This window comes from Orycteropus afer, unplaced genomic scaffold, assembly GCF_000298275.1.
Source record: "Orycteropus afer afer isolate SDZICR_OR568_19922 unplaced genomic scaffold, OryAfe1.0 scaffold00179, whole genome shotgun sequence".
In the NCBI taxonomy this organism is placed as follows: domain Eukaryota; kingdom Metazoa; phylum Chordata; class Mammalia; order Tubulidentata; family Orycteropodidae; genus Orycteropus; species Orycteropus afer.
Genome location: NW_006921766.1, coordinates 1,873,353 through 1,889,814, shown reverse-complemented (window position 1 = coordinate 1,889,814; position 16,462 = coordinate 1,873,353). Strand labels below are relative to the sequence as shown.

The 16,462-nt window shown below is 47.4% G+C and overlaps 1 protein-coding gene across 1 annotated transcript in view; it reads left to right on the top strand.

Moving 5' to 3' along the window:
- The window catches only part of PDXK (pyridoxal kinase), a 66,618-nt gene extending 56,502 nt beyond the window's left edge, over nt 1-10,116 (top strand). Inside the window, exons 7-11 of the mRNA XM_007947256.1 lie at nt 2,803-2,848; nt 5,948-6,059; nt 7,018-7,154; nt 9,607-9,673; nt 10,004-10,116. Coding sequence (XP_007945447.1) covers nt 2,803-2,848; nt 5,948-6,059; nt 7,018-7,154; nt 9,607-9,673; nt 10,004-10,116 — 475 coding nt within the window. The remainder of the gene's footprint in view (nt 1-2,802; nt 2,849-5,947; nt 6,060-7,017; nt 7,155-9,606; nt 9,674-10,003) is intronic.
- The last annotated feature ends 6,346 nt before the right edge of the window (nt 10,117-16,462 follow it).

Sequence of the window (16,462 nt, the reverse complement as noted above, 5' to 3'; positions counted from 1 at the left end):
GAAAAAAAAAAAAAAACCCTCTAGAGTTGGCACCCCTGAATCCAGACTTGTAGCCTTCTAAACTGTGAGAAAATAAATTTCTGTTTATTAAAGCCACCCACTTGTGTTATAGCAGCACTAGATAAACTAAGACAGAGTTTGATACTGAAAAGTGGGGCTGCTGCTCTAACAAATAGCTAAAATATGGGGGTGGTTTTGGAATTGGGTAATGGGTAGAGGCTGGAAAATGTGTAAGGTACCTAATACAAAAGCCTAGATTGCCTTGAAGAGAGTGTTGGTAGAATTATGGACATCAAAGGCAATTCTAGTGAGGGCTCAGAAGGAAATGAGAAGATCCATAGAGTCTCTGTCATCCTAGAGAATACATATGGCACCAGCAACAGAGTGTGTGCTAGAAATGTGGGTATTAAATGTGTTTCTGGTGAGGCTTTAAAAGGAAGTGATGGATATGTGATTGGACAATGGAAAAAAGGTGATACTTTTTATGTAGTGTCAAAGAATTTGTCTGAAATACATGTTCAGATATTTGGTGGAAGGTAGAATTTGTAAGTGATGAACTTGGATATCTGGGTGAGGAGATTTCTAAGCAAGCTCTTAAAGGGGCCAAGGATTTCTCTTTGCCACTATTAGTAATCAGCTGGACTTGAAAATGCTATAATTTTTAGGTGTTGTTGAATTGCTTATGGTTGTTTGGTGGTATAGTGGGCAAGGCATCTGGCTGCTAAGCAGAAAGTCAGCAGTTCAAACCCACCAGCTGTTCTGTGGGAGGAAAATGAGGCAATCTACTTCTATAAAGATTTACAGCCTTAGAAAACTAATGGGAGTCATTATGAGTCAGAATCAACTCAATGGCAGTGGATTTTTGGGTTGAGTTGGTTTTAGCTCATAGCGACAGAATGAAACAGTGCCAAGTCCTCCACCATCGTCACAATTTTTGTTATGCTTAAAACTTAAAAATAAACTGTATAAAATGAAAACAAAACTTAAATATTTGCAAAATTGTTTTAAATACTAAGAGCACATGTCTTTGAATTTTCACCAACGACGTAGCTATATAATCTTTTGTTAAAGAGACAAAAAGCCTGTGACTGATGTCTTTAACCAGCTACCACAGTAGAAAATCCATCAGCGTAGACTGAAAGGGACTAAGAATGAACTAAAGGAAAGAATTCAGGGCTGCCATGCCCAATGGGACCAAATGGGTGGGGTCAGCACCCAGATGGGCTGAAAGAGTAGGGCCACCCTAATAGGACCCTGGGAACTCTGGTAGCGTAGTGCCTAAGGCACTTGACTGCTTGCTAACCAGGAGGCTGGCGGTTCATACCCACCAGCCACTCCTCAGTAGGAAGATGGGGCAATCTACTTCCGTAGTGATACTGCCTCAGAAACCCAAGGAGGGGTCGCTAAGAGTCAGTTCTGACTCGACGGCACGTAACAACAACAACAGGACCCTAAGCAGAAGGAAGATCATCTGGTGGCGTAGTGCCTAAGGCATTTGACTGCTAATTAGAAAGCTGGTGGTTCAAACACCCCAGCCACCCCTCAGAAGGAAGATTGGGCAATCTATTTCTGTAGTGATACCACCTTGGAAACCCAAGGAGGGGCCACTGTCAGTTGGATCTGATTCAACGACAGTGAGTAAGCCAAAGGAAAGGAACTCTGGTGGCGTAGTGCCTAAGGCATTTGACTGCTAACCAGAAGGTTGGCGGTTCAAACCCACCAGCCACATTGCAGAAGGAAGACTGGGCAATCTACTTCCTTAAAGATTTACCACCTTGGAACCCAAAGAGGGTTGCTATAAGTCAGAATCGACTCAATGGCAGTGAGTTTGGTTTTTTTGGTAAGCCAAAGGAATAGAGTTGCCTTTCAGTGGGCCTGGAAGGCAGAGCTGAAGCCAGGGCTGAGGGCCCTCCATCCAGATTCCAGAGACTGCAGCCAACATCGAGAGTCTGGAGGGTGAGGCCCTTGCCCAGATGGTCCCAAAGTACAGGGGATTATTTGCAACCCATGAAAGCTAATGTAGCAGCGTCCTGCTAAGTTTTGGCCTTGCTTGATGCCCATTATCCCTTCCTTTCGATTTCTCCCATTTGTAATGGAAATGTCTACTGCTGCCTATTCTACCATTGTACTATGTCCTTCAAGTATATGTGTTGTAATCTTAACCTCTATACCTGTGGCTGTAATCCCATTTAGGAATAGGTTGCCTCTGTTATGTTAATGAGGCAGGATTAGTATAGTGTGTATCTTGAGTCAATCTCTTGAGATAGAAAAGAGATTAAACAAGCAAGAGTGTAAGAGAGATAGGGGAAGAGAGATGCCAAGCCATATGAACACAGGCCAGGGACAAGGACCTTCTTCCAGAGCCTGCAGAGAGAATAAGCCTTCCCTAGAGCTGGCACCGTGAATTCAGACATCTAGGCTCCTAAACTTTGAAAAAACAAATTTCTATTTGTTAAAGCCACCCACTTGGAGTATTTCTCTTACAGCAGCACTAGATAACTAAAACACAGGTACAGTCTATCTTCATTATTCCCTGATTCTGTACTCGATTTTTCTGTTTGTTTTCATGGTCATTTGAAGACATGTGCAGTGTGGCTAAATATTCTCAGCTGAGGTTGGACTAGGCTGGTTTGGAATTTGTCACAGATGCCAAGCAAGCTCCTTTTGGTGGGAGGGTTACCATGCCGCTGTAGCTTGGGGACACTGTTACAGAAATAAACTCTCAGGTCTCAGCCTCTTGTGGCAGAACCTGGAAAGACGTCTCATGTGTCCCCTGCCTGTCCCCTCTTGCCTGTCTTGCAGGTTACTGAGCGGCAGAAAGATCCACAGCCAAGAAGAAGCACTGGCGGTAAGGCAGACCTGCTGAAGATCACATGCATTTAGGAGGGGGGCTTATACGGAGCAAGGCCATGATGCTCACATGGGGGGTCACACTGTAGGGCACACTGGCTTCCGCAGTTACAGTAGGAAATCTGATGAGGAGGTAGGGCTGATTGCCTGTAGCTCAGCACTTGTTGGGGATCTTGGCTAATGGACTGTTTTCATGCTCATGTCAATGCCATCAGCATTTATTGAGCACTTGCTATGTGCTGGCACTTGGAGAGTCTCCTGCACGATTTAGCTGACCAGTCCTTTTGCACTCTCACACATCGTGTGTTGTCATTTTTCTAGAGGCCTGCAGGTGTGCTCAGCACCTGTGATCTGAGTATCTGCAGAAGGCCTGGCTTCATGAGCAGTAGAGGACAGCACAAGTGCCTGGGTTGCAAACCTCTCAGTGAAGGAGCCCTTGCTCCAGCCCACATATGGGTCATGGCTGTGCTGCGTGGTGTATAGACATAGGAGGGGAGGCAACCAAGTGAGCCTTTAACACATTTCAGCACCTTCTAGTTATTGCTTTCTGGTGACTAAAAAAAATCTGTATCCACTGAATTTCCCCAGAGAAATAGAACTAGTAAAAACCCATTGCCATCATGTCAATTCTGCCCCATAGGGTTTGCAAGGCTGTAATCCTTACAGAAGCATATTGCCACATCTTTCTCCCACAAAGTGGCTAGGGGATTTGAACCACCAACCTTTTGGTTAACAGCTAAGCATGTAACCACTGTGCCACCAGGGCTCCTCTAACAGAACCAAAAAAAAAAACCCAAAGCTACAGAAGTAGATTGCCCAACCCTCCTTCCGAGGAGTTGCTGGTGGGTTTGAACCGCCAGCCTTCTGGTTAGCAGTCAAATGCCTTAGGTATTACGCCACCAGAGCTCCCCTAACAGAACCGATCAGATATATATACATAGAGATTTATTGCAAGAATCGGCATCTACTATCATGAGGCGGGCAGGCAGGAAGAGCCTCTGGAAACTCTGGGGCAAGAGCTGACAGTGCAGTTGACAGGCGGAATCTCTCCTTCAAAGTTCTTCTCCACTTTCCCTTATGGTACTTGCTCTAAGGCAATAGGGGGATGAGGAGAGCACCCTCACAGTAACATGTTAGGAAAAAGCCAAACTAGAGAGAGCTAAGTTCCTCTTGCTCCATGTCCTCTGCTCCTGGCTGGGGTTATCTCCCTAGGCCTCAGACTGGTGGATAAGGACCTGCTGACAAGGGAGAGGGTAGATCTGCCATGCTTTTTTGTGGGGTCCTGTTTGGGATATCTCAGACTATGTAGGTGAATTCAGGTCAGCGTGTGAGCCTTTTGCAGGGAGATGATTCCTCCTACTTTAATATTCTCAGAGTAACCCCAGGAAAGGGGGCCTCAGTAATGACAGTGCAGATACATGGGGTGCCCTACTCCATGTGTGAGGCCCTGCCTGCCACCAGTGCTGGCCTCCACTTCTTAGGTCCTTTCTTCAGTCTTCAGGGCTCTGTGTAGCTGGCCCTCCTGAGCCCCCATGGACCCCAGAGTAGGTATTTTATCCCTAGACATATGCCCTTGGAGGGTAGGAAACCACCAGCCCTAGATGTTGGTGGACATACAGCAGTAGATTTTGCTGAGTGAATGAATGAGTAAATGGCTGTCTTAGTTTCCTAAGGCTACCATAACAAAGTACCACAAAGTGGGTGACTTAAACCAACAGAAATTTGTTCTCTCACAGTTCTGGAGCCTGGGAGTCCGAGATCAGGGTGTTAGCAGTGTGGATTCCTTCTTAGGCTCATGAATCTGTTCCATGCCTGTCTCCCAGTTTCTGGTGGCTCCAGGTGTTCATTGGCTTGTAGCTGCAGCATCACACGGTGTCTGCCTGTCTGTGTCTCTTCTCTTTTATGACAATACCAGTCATACAGTATCAGGACTTACCCTACTCCAGTTGACTTCTTAAAGGCTCTGTTTCCAAACAATGTCACATTCATAGGTGCAGGGGTTAGGACTTCAGCATCTTTTTTGGGGATACAATTCAGCCCATCACACAGCTCACTAGAGATCAAGGGAAGGTGGAAGCTGTTGTTGCTTGATGGGGGAAGGTGTGTGTAGCTTTTATCCCAGATGAGGGTACCACTAAGGCCTGGGCCTGAAGGCTCTTCCTATGGGAAGTAGGTACTAGGTGAGGTTGGATGTGTGACGGCACACACAGGATCTTGGACTGCAGCTTCACACTGGAGAAGCCATCTGTGGTGGTTATGTTTCTGTGTCAGCTTGTCTGGGCCTGGTTGAGTGGGCAGCTGGTGGTGGTTATGCCCCATGATGAGACTGGCAGTCAGCTGCATGGTGGGATCTTCCACAAGCAGCTGGGTAGCTGCTTTGGGTATGTGGTCTGCTTCCTGTATATAAGAAGCAGGTTTGGGAATGGTCTCTAGCGTAAAGCATGCTTGGACCTTGCATGTAGCCATGTTGTTGGTCAGCAGCCTGCCGTGCTCTGCCGACCTTGGGACTTACAATGGACTTGAATTAATGGCCTGTCGTGTGGTTTGGTAACATCTTTTTTACTGTGCCTTTTTCTTGTCAACCTTGGGCTTCAGCTCTGCCTCCAGCTCCTGGCCCACTGAAGCTAGAGGCGTTTCTTCATGCAGACAGCTGCTAGCTGCTAAGGCTGAAGAAGCCCAAGGCTGAGGGGCTTTCACCCAGCCCCTAGAGCCTGGCACTTTGAACTCGGACTTAAAGCCTCCAGATTGTGAGAGAATAAACTTCTGTTTGTTCAAGCCATCCCATTTGTGGTATATTTCTGTCAGAGTGGCATTAGGTAACCAGAACACCATCCCTTCACAGGACACAGGGAGGCCTAGGATCAGGGGGCAGTTTTCCAGGTTGTTAGCCTCTACTGTCCCCATCCCAGCAAGCTACACCCTGTGTTCCCCTTACAAAGGGCAGCTTTGCCAGAAAGTGCACTTGGGTGCATATGAGTGTGTGTGTACTGGTTATGAGTGGTGCAAAGAGGGTAGGGCCAAGCAATGGCCCCAGGATATGCTGTTAGTGCACAGTCTGGCTTGGAACCAAGCTAACTGCTGTCCCCTGCCTCAGCAGGTGATGGATATGCTACACTCCATGGGACCTGACACCGTGGTCATCACCAGCTCCGACCTGCCATCCCCACAGGGCAGTGACTACCTGATTGCACTGGGTAGCCAGAGGACAAGTGAGTGCCCCACTCCCAGATATCCTTTGGGTTCCTTACAAAGAAAGCTGGGCCTGATTCTGCAAGGAGAGATAGATTGACTCCATTGCCCCATGGGAAGGTCTGACTGAAAGCAGAACCAGGGAGGTTCCCGTGATAGGGAGAGGGGAACACGGGATACTGACGACTCCACCCCAAATGTTCAGGCAAGTGGCTCTCAGGCAGCCATGACTGCAACCTGGGGAATGGGGTAGAGGCCTTGACCTGCAAGCTCAGGGAGCCAAGAGCTGTCCTAGACTGCACAGGTTCTTTGGAGGCCCAGTGGGAGTCTAGCTTCCATGGAGCCAGGCACCCACAGGCCCCTCATGGCATAGACTGCTCATCTCTCTGGAAGGACATTTCTGCTTTCTTGCTGATTATTAAACTGCAGGCATTCACAGGGTTACAGACATGCAACTTAATGTACAACCCATAGTGACAAACCAACACCGTAAAACCTATTATATTAACAATTTGAGGTATATAACAATGGTTCGTAATAACAAACAGGCTCTACTTTGTGATATACATCAAAACATTATTATTATTACTGTAGTATTAGTGTAGTTTTGTGTTAAAGATGTTTTTAATGTATCTGGAAGTGTTTCTTTAATGTTTTTTATATATAGAAAGGTACACTATATACTATATACGTATTCCCAAACAGGGTCACCTGCACAGATCCAGGGGTTAGGATGTCAACATAACTTTTGGGAATATACAACTCAACCGATACCACAGTCTTTTTTGTTTTCTCTTGGGAAAGGGACAGCAGCTAGGGATGGATGGGGGCACCCTGGCACAATCTGGGTCAGGTCCCTCTAGGTGAGATCACCCCATGTACTGTCACTATGAACACCCCTCCCTGCTGCCAAGCAGGAAAGGAGTGGGGCTCAGCAGAAAAGCTGTGGGCCAGAGCCTCCTGATCTGCATCTTCCAGGGCAGCCTGATGGCTCCATCGTGACAGAGCGGATCCGGATGGAGATGCGCAGGGTAGATGCTGTCTTCGTGGGCACTGGGGACCTCTTTGCTGCGATGCTGCTGGCCTGGACGCATAAGCACCCCAATAATCTCAAGGTCAGCACAGTACACCATTCCCCATGGTCATCCAGCTGCCCCCTGTATGGGGCACTGGTTTGAAGTTCCAAGGAGAGAAGGACAGTAGGGCTGGGTACACCAGCATGTATGTCCTGTGCCAGCTTAGCTGCCACTTTGATGCCAGGGAAAGGTGGGCAGAGGGCCAGGGGCTCCTGAGTCAACAGTCTAGGTTCAAGTCCGGCTCATGGCCCACTGTCTCGGCTCCACCCTCTTGCCTCACCTGTGAAGTTTTCAGGGGTATATGGGAGACTGAACTCAGGCAGGTGTGATCCGGAGAGAATCCCAAATCCTGTGAAAACTGACTGGCTCTTAGCTTCAAGAATTGTGGTCTGAGCCATCTTGTCCATCCCAGACTACCTGGACATCTTTTAGTGATGAGTACAGTAAATGGTATGAAAACATAGTTGCTACAATGACATGATGAGCCTTTTTGACAGAAGGAGATGAGCAGAAGGCTAGGCTGCCTTGGAGGACCAAGGTCAGGGTATGAGGGTGGTGAGTGGGTGGATGCATATCTGTTAGACTGTGTTGGGGATTCAGCTCTTACTGAGAGTTGTTGGGCTGTCCAGACCCTCTTTGGTATATGACTGCCCATAAATGCACTTGCATAGATGTCTTAGTTATCTAGTGCTGCTATAACAAATACTGCAAATGAAACAAACAAATTTATTTTCTCACAGTTTAAAACCACCCATTGCCATCAAGTCAATTCTGAGTCATAGTGACCCTATAGGACAAAGTAGAACTGCCCCATAGGGTTTCCAAGGCTGTAAATCTTCATGGAAGCAGGCAGCCTCATTTATCTCCTGCAAAGTGGCTGGTAGGTTCAAACCCTCAACCTTTTGGTTAGCAGCACAAAGCTCACAGTTTAGGAGTACAAGTTCACAGTGCTGGCTCTAAGACAAGGCTTTCTCTTTTTGTCTACTCTGGAGGAAGGTCCTTGTCTCTTTGAGCCTCTGGTCTTTGGTGATCTTCATGTGGCTTGGCATCTCTCTTCCCAAATCGCTGCCTCCTTAATCTGCTTCTTTTATATCTTGCAAGAGATTGATTCAAAACATACCCTACACTAATCCTGTCTCATTAACATACCAAAGACAACCCCTTCCCAAAGGAAATGGTAACTACTGGCATAACCAAAACCAAAACCAAATGCACTACTATTGAGTTGGATACGACTCATAGTGACCCTTCCTTGGTTTTCTGAGACAGTATCACTATGGAAGTAGATTGCCCAATCTTCCTTCCAAGGAGTAGCTGGTGGGTTTGAACCACCAGCCTTAGCAGTCTAATGCCTTAGGCACTATGCCACCAGAGCTCCCAACCACTGGCATAGAGGTTAGGATTTACAACACATATTTTTGGGAGACACATTTCAATCCCTAACAGTGGGGATAAAGCAGATCCAAGTTAGTACAGTGAAGGGCATAGGCTGAATCTTCACCTCTCCCCTGCCGGGTGCAGAGATGTGCACACATGGCAGACTGCTGGATTAATTGGCAGCAATTAGAGGGCCTTTTGGTACAGAGCAGTGGAAACTTGCCAAATGATGCCCTGAGGAGTCCTCATCATTGATCTAGCCCAGCCCCGGGGTCATGGCATTGGTGGGAATATGTATAGATTCCATAGCCCCTGCCCTCCAGTCACCAGCTCTGACTTTGAGATGACAACAAGTGACATCTTTTCCCCATTAAATTTACATGGTCAGTTCATTCCAGAAACATTTATCAAGCATCCACTACATGCCAGGTGGAGCCCTTGGGTGTTGTTTGCAGTTAACGTACTCAACCATTAACTAAAAGGTTGAAGGTTCCAGTCTACCCCGAGGTGCCTTGGAAGAAAGACCTGGTGATCTGCTTGTGAAAAATCAGCCATTGAAAACCCTATGGATCTCAGTTCTACTCTGACACACATTGGGTCATGGGTTGGGGTAACTTGACAGCAACTGGTTAAAGGGTTAAAGTTTACCTGCAAGGCAATAATGACAAAGGTCATGAAATAGCCTTTCCCACTGTCATCTGTAGTCAAGAGGGAGGCAGTTAGTTTCATAGATAGACACCCACTCCGCTTTCCTGGGCTCTTTGTAGTATGCTATATAAACCAATGGATCATGTCATGTCTGACTGGGGGGGCATTCAGCACTTAGTGTGAGTTGTTTTGGTGTCTGCCCCCCTGTTTGATATGTAAGTACATATGAATATATTTGCCTAAGGATAAAGCAGATCTATATTTGGGCAGTGAAAGGCTTAGACAAGGCCTTCACCTCTCCTCTTCAAGGTGCAGAGTCCTTCATGTGACAGGTGAAAATCTGGGGAGCATATGGTGGCTTGGGGTCCTCTCTGATGTGAAGCCTGTGCCCCAGTGTTTACATTAACAGAACCCCCTCCAGGGCTGTTGGAGGGTGAGCAGGGACACAGGTCTCTCTCCTCTGCAGGTGGCATGTGAGAAAACTGTGTCTGCCATGCAGCACGTCCTACAGAGGACCATCCAGTGTGCAAAAGGTACTGCCCAGGGGAAGTGGGTGGCCCCTCACTTCCTGTGGTGAGATGGTCATGTGTTTGCATAGCATTGGGAACTTTGGACAGAGGGGTGGGAGGAGGGAGACTACACTGGAAAGGGCGTCTCTCCTGCCATGAATGGGTCACTGTCTCTGCTAGCCATAGCCTTTAGGGCTGGGGCCAGTAGGGGGATGGGGGGAGCTCCTATCTGAAATAGACCTTGGAAGTGATCCAGGCGATGCAAGGGGCTTGGGCAGGCGAGGAAGGAAAGACACGAGCAGTGCCAGCTCCTTGCTCCACTCCTGGCCATTAATGCTTTGCGTGTTCTTGCAGCCCAGGCTGGAAAGGGACAGAAGCCCAGCCCAGCCCAGCTGGAGCTCAGGATGGTGCAAAGCAAGAAGGACATCGAAAACCCAGAGATTGTCGTGCAGGCCACGGTGCTGTAAGGCCATGTGCATGGCTCCCGCAACGCACAACCTATCGGTGTCTTCATCGTTGTCCTGTGAAAACGTAATGTCTGCCCTAGAGCTGTGACCAAGACTTTGATACCTGTTCTTCCTTGGGCATCCAACCTTCACTATTCTGAATTGTGAAAATGTGCTGCCCTTGCTTTTTTTTAAAAAAAAAAAAAAAAAAAGGCGATCACAGAAAGTTAAAATCTAGAAACTCAGCTCTCCTCCTTCCTGAAGGCTCCTGGGTCTCCCTGGGTAATCAGCTCCAGCTTATAGCCTTCTGGGTGTTTTGCCCCCTTGGTGGGGTACATGTTAGTGGTGAGGGAGTGGCCCACTGGCCCAGGGGCCTTGTGTCGGCCCTGGGCCCTCCACCTGCTGCACATAACCTGTGTCCTGAATGGGTGGGCCTGGGAGTCCTGAGTCTTTGCGTCTCTCAGAATGAGCTGAGTTTTAATTGATCCCTTAACGGATCAGCCCTGGAAGAATTATGCCAAATATCTTTATCGTCATTCTAATCTTACCCTCTTCTCCTGTATCAGAGTTTTAATTTCTTAATTTGCTGCTCTTTGAGTCCTGGGGATCTCAGATACGGCTCTTTGGTTTAACCATGTGGAAGAGACTTTTTAATCAGTTGTTCAGTCACACCAGGTACTGGGTAGGACTTTTGCATGCCCTCCCCGAGAGTAATCAGAGGGACCTTCATGTAACATCTTCTTTTAGGAATCTCCTGACACATCATTGAGGGGATCTAACACAATTACAGGTGAGGTTGGGCAGGCTATGGAGTTCCAGGGAAATCACCATGTCTGTTTCCTTTGGAAAACTTGCCTAATTTGTGGTGCAGTGTGCATGTGTTGTTGCCCCACGGATTGCTGGTGACAGAGGTGTCCAGCCACAGTGTTTATAAACAAGTGTTTATAGACAGGTGTGGAAAACAGAGGAAGGACTTCAGACTCCACCTCCCTTCGCTAGCATATTCGATCCCCAAGGCCAGTAATATCACCCCGTCCTCCCTCCACAATATGTTCTGTGCCAATCAAATGTCAGGACACAGCAGGCCCCTTCATCAAAGTCTGCTGCAGACCTCAGCCACCCAAATCCCACCTCCAGAGGAGACAGGTTTTGGCACAAGTTGGGGGACAGCAGAGTATCAAACAAGCAGCTCTGAGATCCCCCACATCAGGCTGGGATGGCAGAGGTTTTAGCATTAGCTGTGAAACAAGTCCAGGTGCTCACTGCTTGGGGGCAACTTTCCTGGTCTCACTTTGCCCAGGATTGGGGTCACCTTAAGTGTGGCTAGCAGGCAAGGGTGCCCAGGGTCCCTAAGACTTGGGCGTGTCTTGATCTCAGTACCTCTTCCTCCCCAACCCTTACCCCCAAGTCTTAGATGAAGGTCACGGGTGAATGTGGAGCTTTGCATCTCCCAGGAGCCACACAGCCTGCAGGGATGGATGGAGATGATGGGAATCAGGAGGTACTGGATATGGCTCCAGGAAAGCAGACTCTCCCCTGGGAGACGCCTCTTCCCCTGCTCCATCTCCCACAGGAAGCCCCTCCTGTGAATGCAGTTCCACAGGGACTCTCACCTATTTATAGTGCATCTTCACTTGTTGAAAAATACTGTAAGCAAAGATGCTGCTCTCTTTAACTTTGCTACACCATTCCACGTTTTCATTTTTTTCTTCCCCTACATCCCAACCCTTCACTCATATTCTATATGTCTTAACTTGCATCTGTCCTGCCCTCAGCACAGCCACAGCAGTGAGCAGTGGCCAGGCATGAGGTTTGGGCTTGTTGGCCAGTGGCCAGCATGTCAGAGCATCTCTTCCTGTATCACATTGGGTTGTTGAGTTTCCTAGTTCCTGGTTTGTCTCAAGGAGCTGCAGAAGTCACAGGCTTCTTGCAGCCCTGGGTAGAGCCCTGGCCATGCTTGTCCCTGCGTGATCAAGATACAAGGCTGTGGCTGATAGCCTGACAGGAAATAGGGACCAGCTAACTTACCTGGGCCAAGATTCTTTGTACCACCTTTAAATACTGTCACTGCCAAAGTGGGGACAAGATAAGAGACCACATCACCAGCCAATGAGAAATGCTTTCTTTGACCTTTTTTTTTTTTTCCTCTTAATAATTGGGAACAAGTATAGGATTGGGGAAATAAGATAAATGTATCTCTTCAATGAGCTCATGAAACACACACCCTGAAAATAAGAGGTATTGGGTACAGGAACTTATTGTATCTGTACAATCAGCTTTAAAGAAAAGGTTCTCTAGCAAATAGTCTTTGACTCTTAGTTCTTTCAGCTTTATTGAAGAGATTTAATTCTCAAAGCCCCATTAGGTCTCATTCTTGTACATCCCTGCATTACACCTGAACGATGAGAATTCCATCTGCAAGAGCATCTGTGGCTTTTCTGGCATAAGCTGAAACTGTTCTTCTGACTTCTTAGATGTCACAGCCCATGACCATGAGGGGTGAGGGTGTGGCTCGGGCCATCTCTATGGAGCAGGAGGAAAGCAGTTGTTGAGAACAGACATTGGAGTTTGCAGAGTGCAGGACGCATGTAGAAACAATGTTAGTGTTTGCAGAGGGCAGTATCCACCATTCCCATGCCTATGAAGGAAATGCACTTTTCACCCTGATTTCACTGAAGGCTGTGCAATCCACACACCATTTCTACATGGACCTGTTCGGTCTTCCCTGACTGGAACAAAGCCTAGTTGTTCCTCTGGGAGAATCCCACCCAGGAAGTTACCTGTGGTCCATGGAAGTGGTGTTTGGATTCAGATTAGAACTAATTTTTGTTTTGACTTTCCATAGTTTATAACATGCAAAATAGTAATAGTAATTTATTTTAAGATGAGAGATGTCTTAATCCAGAATTGCCTGATTATTATCAAAGTACAGAATTTTAGTACTTTCTTAGCCTATTTTTCAAACCTCCTATAGAGGTTAAGGATGAATTGCAAAGTAGGATCTTTTTTTTTTTAAAAAAAAAAAAAACAGCTTTAAATCATTGCTAAGGTAATTATATTAATCTGTGTCATTTTTGTAATATATGTCAATGATTGTAAAAAATGTTCCTTTGTTTAATCTCTTGTTCTTATTAGATCTAGTTTTTAAACTTGCTTAATTTTACAGTGGACTATACTAGGCTTGGTTGAAATGCACTGATGAATAAGGTGGAAGGTTTGTTTTAGTGTTGGGAAGAGTGGTGCCTACACTGTGATTCCTGAAGTGCCCTGATATAAGCATCACCACCACCATCACCACCGTCATCTTTACCATCACAACCATTACTGTCACCACCATTACCCTCCTCATTGTCCACAGTAAAATCAACATACTGATGAGAGCTGCAGACCTCTCTCAGGAGTCATCATTTGGAGACAGATGCTGGAGCTGGATGGGTTGGCTCTGGCCAAGGAGGTGGGTCAGTAAGGGGTCAGGGCGTGTTGAGCCCTCGGGTTACTGATAGCACAGGCAGCTTCTGACCCTCACATCATCTCTCATTGCTTGACCCCATGCTCGCTTTTTAGTTGAAATGTACAAACACAGAGATGAGGCATCTGGCCACTGGAACTCCCCAGTGACCCACATATACTCCTTGTCATTCCTGTCCTTTAATGGGGACCACCTGCTCAGATACATTTAGGTCCATGCTGCTTTTGATCAGCAATGCACATAACCACAGGAGTAACTGCTAACCAGAAGGCTGGCGGTTCAAACCCACCAGCCACTCCTCGGAAGGAAGGTTGGTCAATTTACTTCTGTAGTGATACCGCCTTGGAAACCCAAGGAGGGGTCGCTATGAGTCGGATCCGACTCCACGGTAGTGTGTTCATTCGTTCATTTGGCCTGTGTCTGGTGGCAGAAAAGGCAAGAGCCCCCTTCCTTCCTTTTCTGCAGCCAACCTGGACTCCGCCCTCCCTCTTGCACATCTCCTTGTGGGACAGGGTCCACTCAGAGACCTGGCACAGGTGGGTGCTGCAGTTTGTGCATGAGCCAAGCAGATTATGACAGAAGAAGACTCTGCGACCCTGGTCCTGGCCTTCTGAGTCCTTGTAGGAGAGACGGGCCCCAGGCTTCCCCTCTGCCTGCAAGAAGCGAGTGGCTGATGAGCCCTGCCCATCTCATTCCAGTCATGTTCCTCTCTGGGGTCCAAGGGGCTTTCATTCTAACACCTGAGGTGGCTCTTTGCAATAAGACTTTCTTGGAGAAATGGCCCTCGGCTCCTCTGAGAGGGTCAGGCAGATGGACAACAGCAGCTGGAGGCAAGTGGGCATTCAGGAGGACCCCAGACCCAGGGAACGGCCACTCTGGGAAGCCAGGGCCACAGCCTATCCACGTCTAGCCCTCTTACCACCCCAGGATTGCCCATGGTGCTGGCCGGGCTGGCCCCTCCCAGCACAGCCGAGGCTGAGGAGGAGGACTCGGGCACAGTGGTGCATCCTACAGCTTTGTGTAGAGTTTGGCCCAGTGCCAGGCAAGTGCAGTATACATGTGTATGCATATGTCACACATGTCCTTGGCCATAGTTGCCTGTGATAGATGCAGAGTCAGGCCACCAGGTCATCTACGCACAATAAGAGTGTTGATGAATCTCAGTATATTTTTATAGAGACAGCACTGTGGTTTCAGAATCCAGCTGTTTGCTCCAGCCTCTGCCAGTGGAGGGATAGAGGGCAGGCAGAAGAGGGACAGCAGCAGGGTCAGGGCAGGGAAAAAGTACCTACCCACCTGGTGGTAAATTCGCCACCCTTTTTGTGAGTAACTCTGTTAGGTGGTGGGAACCAGATGTGTTCTGTGCTTGCTTCCTGGTGAGGAGATATGTCTAGTGTGGGTCCCCATTTTCCCAGAGTCCTGATAAGACATGTTGGAACATAGCAGCCACCTTGTCCTGTCACAGAGCCAGGGCTCACAGTGACATTGTGAACTTCTTGTAGTGTGTGTAATCATGTGTGTGTGTCTTCTGGCCATACACCATCTACCCTTGATGCAAAATGCTTTCAGTTCTTAACTTGCAAAGACACAGTAACAATGTGTGATGAACCATATCACTGCCTCTGGTCATAGAGTTTGCATAAAGATAGCACAACATGCTTGTGTATTTTAAACAGTCTTTAATACATAAGTTTTAGATCTGACCTAGAAACTATTTAAAACCTTTACATTGACAGAGTTCCTCCTGGTTTTTTTTTTTTTTTTTTTTTTTTTCATTCTGGCAGAGTAAACAGGTATTTTAAGGGTTTTCCCACAATCTGAGCCAAAACCCCCTGGCTGGGGATGAGCCTGGGGTGGAGTGCTCTCCAGCTTCACAGTTAGAACTATACTCCCAAATTCCTCACCGTCTGCCCTGTCAAGCCAGGTTGTCCCAACAGAGGGAGATGGGAGCATGCTTATCCTGGCATTGAACTGTGTTGCTGGGTCAACCACCACAGTTATTTGTAACCCAGCTTCTGGCTTGAGGAGGGTGAACACAGCCTGGTGGAATGGGAATGAGGGGGTTGATGGGCCTGACAGAGCAGGGGTGGAGCCAAAACCAGCAGGCGGAACTCAGGCCTCTGTGTGTTCCCACAAAATCTCTGGAGCACGCTTCTTGCAGGCAGGTGCGGCGTGAACATTTTTGGAAAGGTAGTGAATTTTTAACTGACTCCATGTAACCCCAGAAGGATGAAGCATATGTGGATGCTGTCTGGACTCTGTTGACTTTATAACTGCATCGTTTCTTTATTATTTTTTAATTTGTTGTAGTTTTTGAGAATATACACAGCAAAACATAAACCAATTCAACAGTTTCTACATGTACCATTTAGTGACATTGATTACATTTTGAGTTCTGCAACCATGCAACTTACCCTTCTTTTCCGAGTTGTTCCTCCCCCATGAATGTAAACTCACTGCCCCCTAACGATCCTATCTGACCTTTTGAGTTGCTGTTATCAATTTAATCCCATATAGATAGCTCTTAAAAGAGCATAATGCTCAAGTATAACTGCATAATTTCTAATTTAGAATTTTAGTTAGAATGTTGGCCAATTATTGCAAAACTGGACCAAAAGGGAAGATGCCAGTACTGACTCAGCCCAGGCCACCCTGGCCCCATCCTGACTTGGTTCTTCCTTTGAAATGAACTCAGATTTCTAGAGACTTCCAAGGAGGGGGAGACCACCCCGCGGTCACTGCTGCCAAAGGAGGGTCCATCTGCCACGTTTGTGGTAGTGTCCTTAGCCTCCATCCATGAGCCCTGTGTACCGTACGTGTGTGGATGTGTTTATAAAAATAATATCTCCTAAGTGTTGTATAGGCCATGTCTGTTCTGTGCTGGTCCTGTTGACTTAT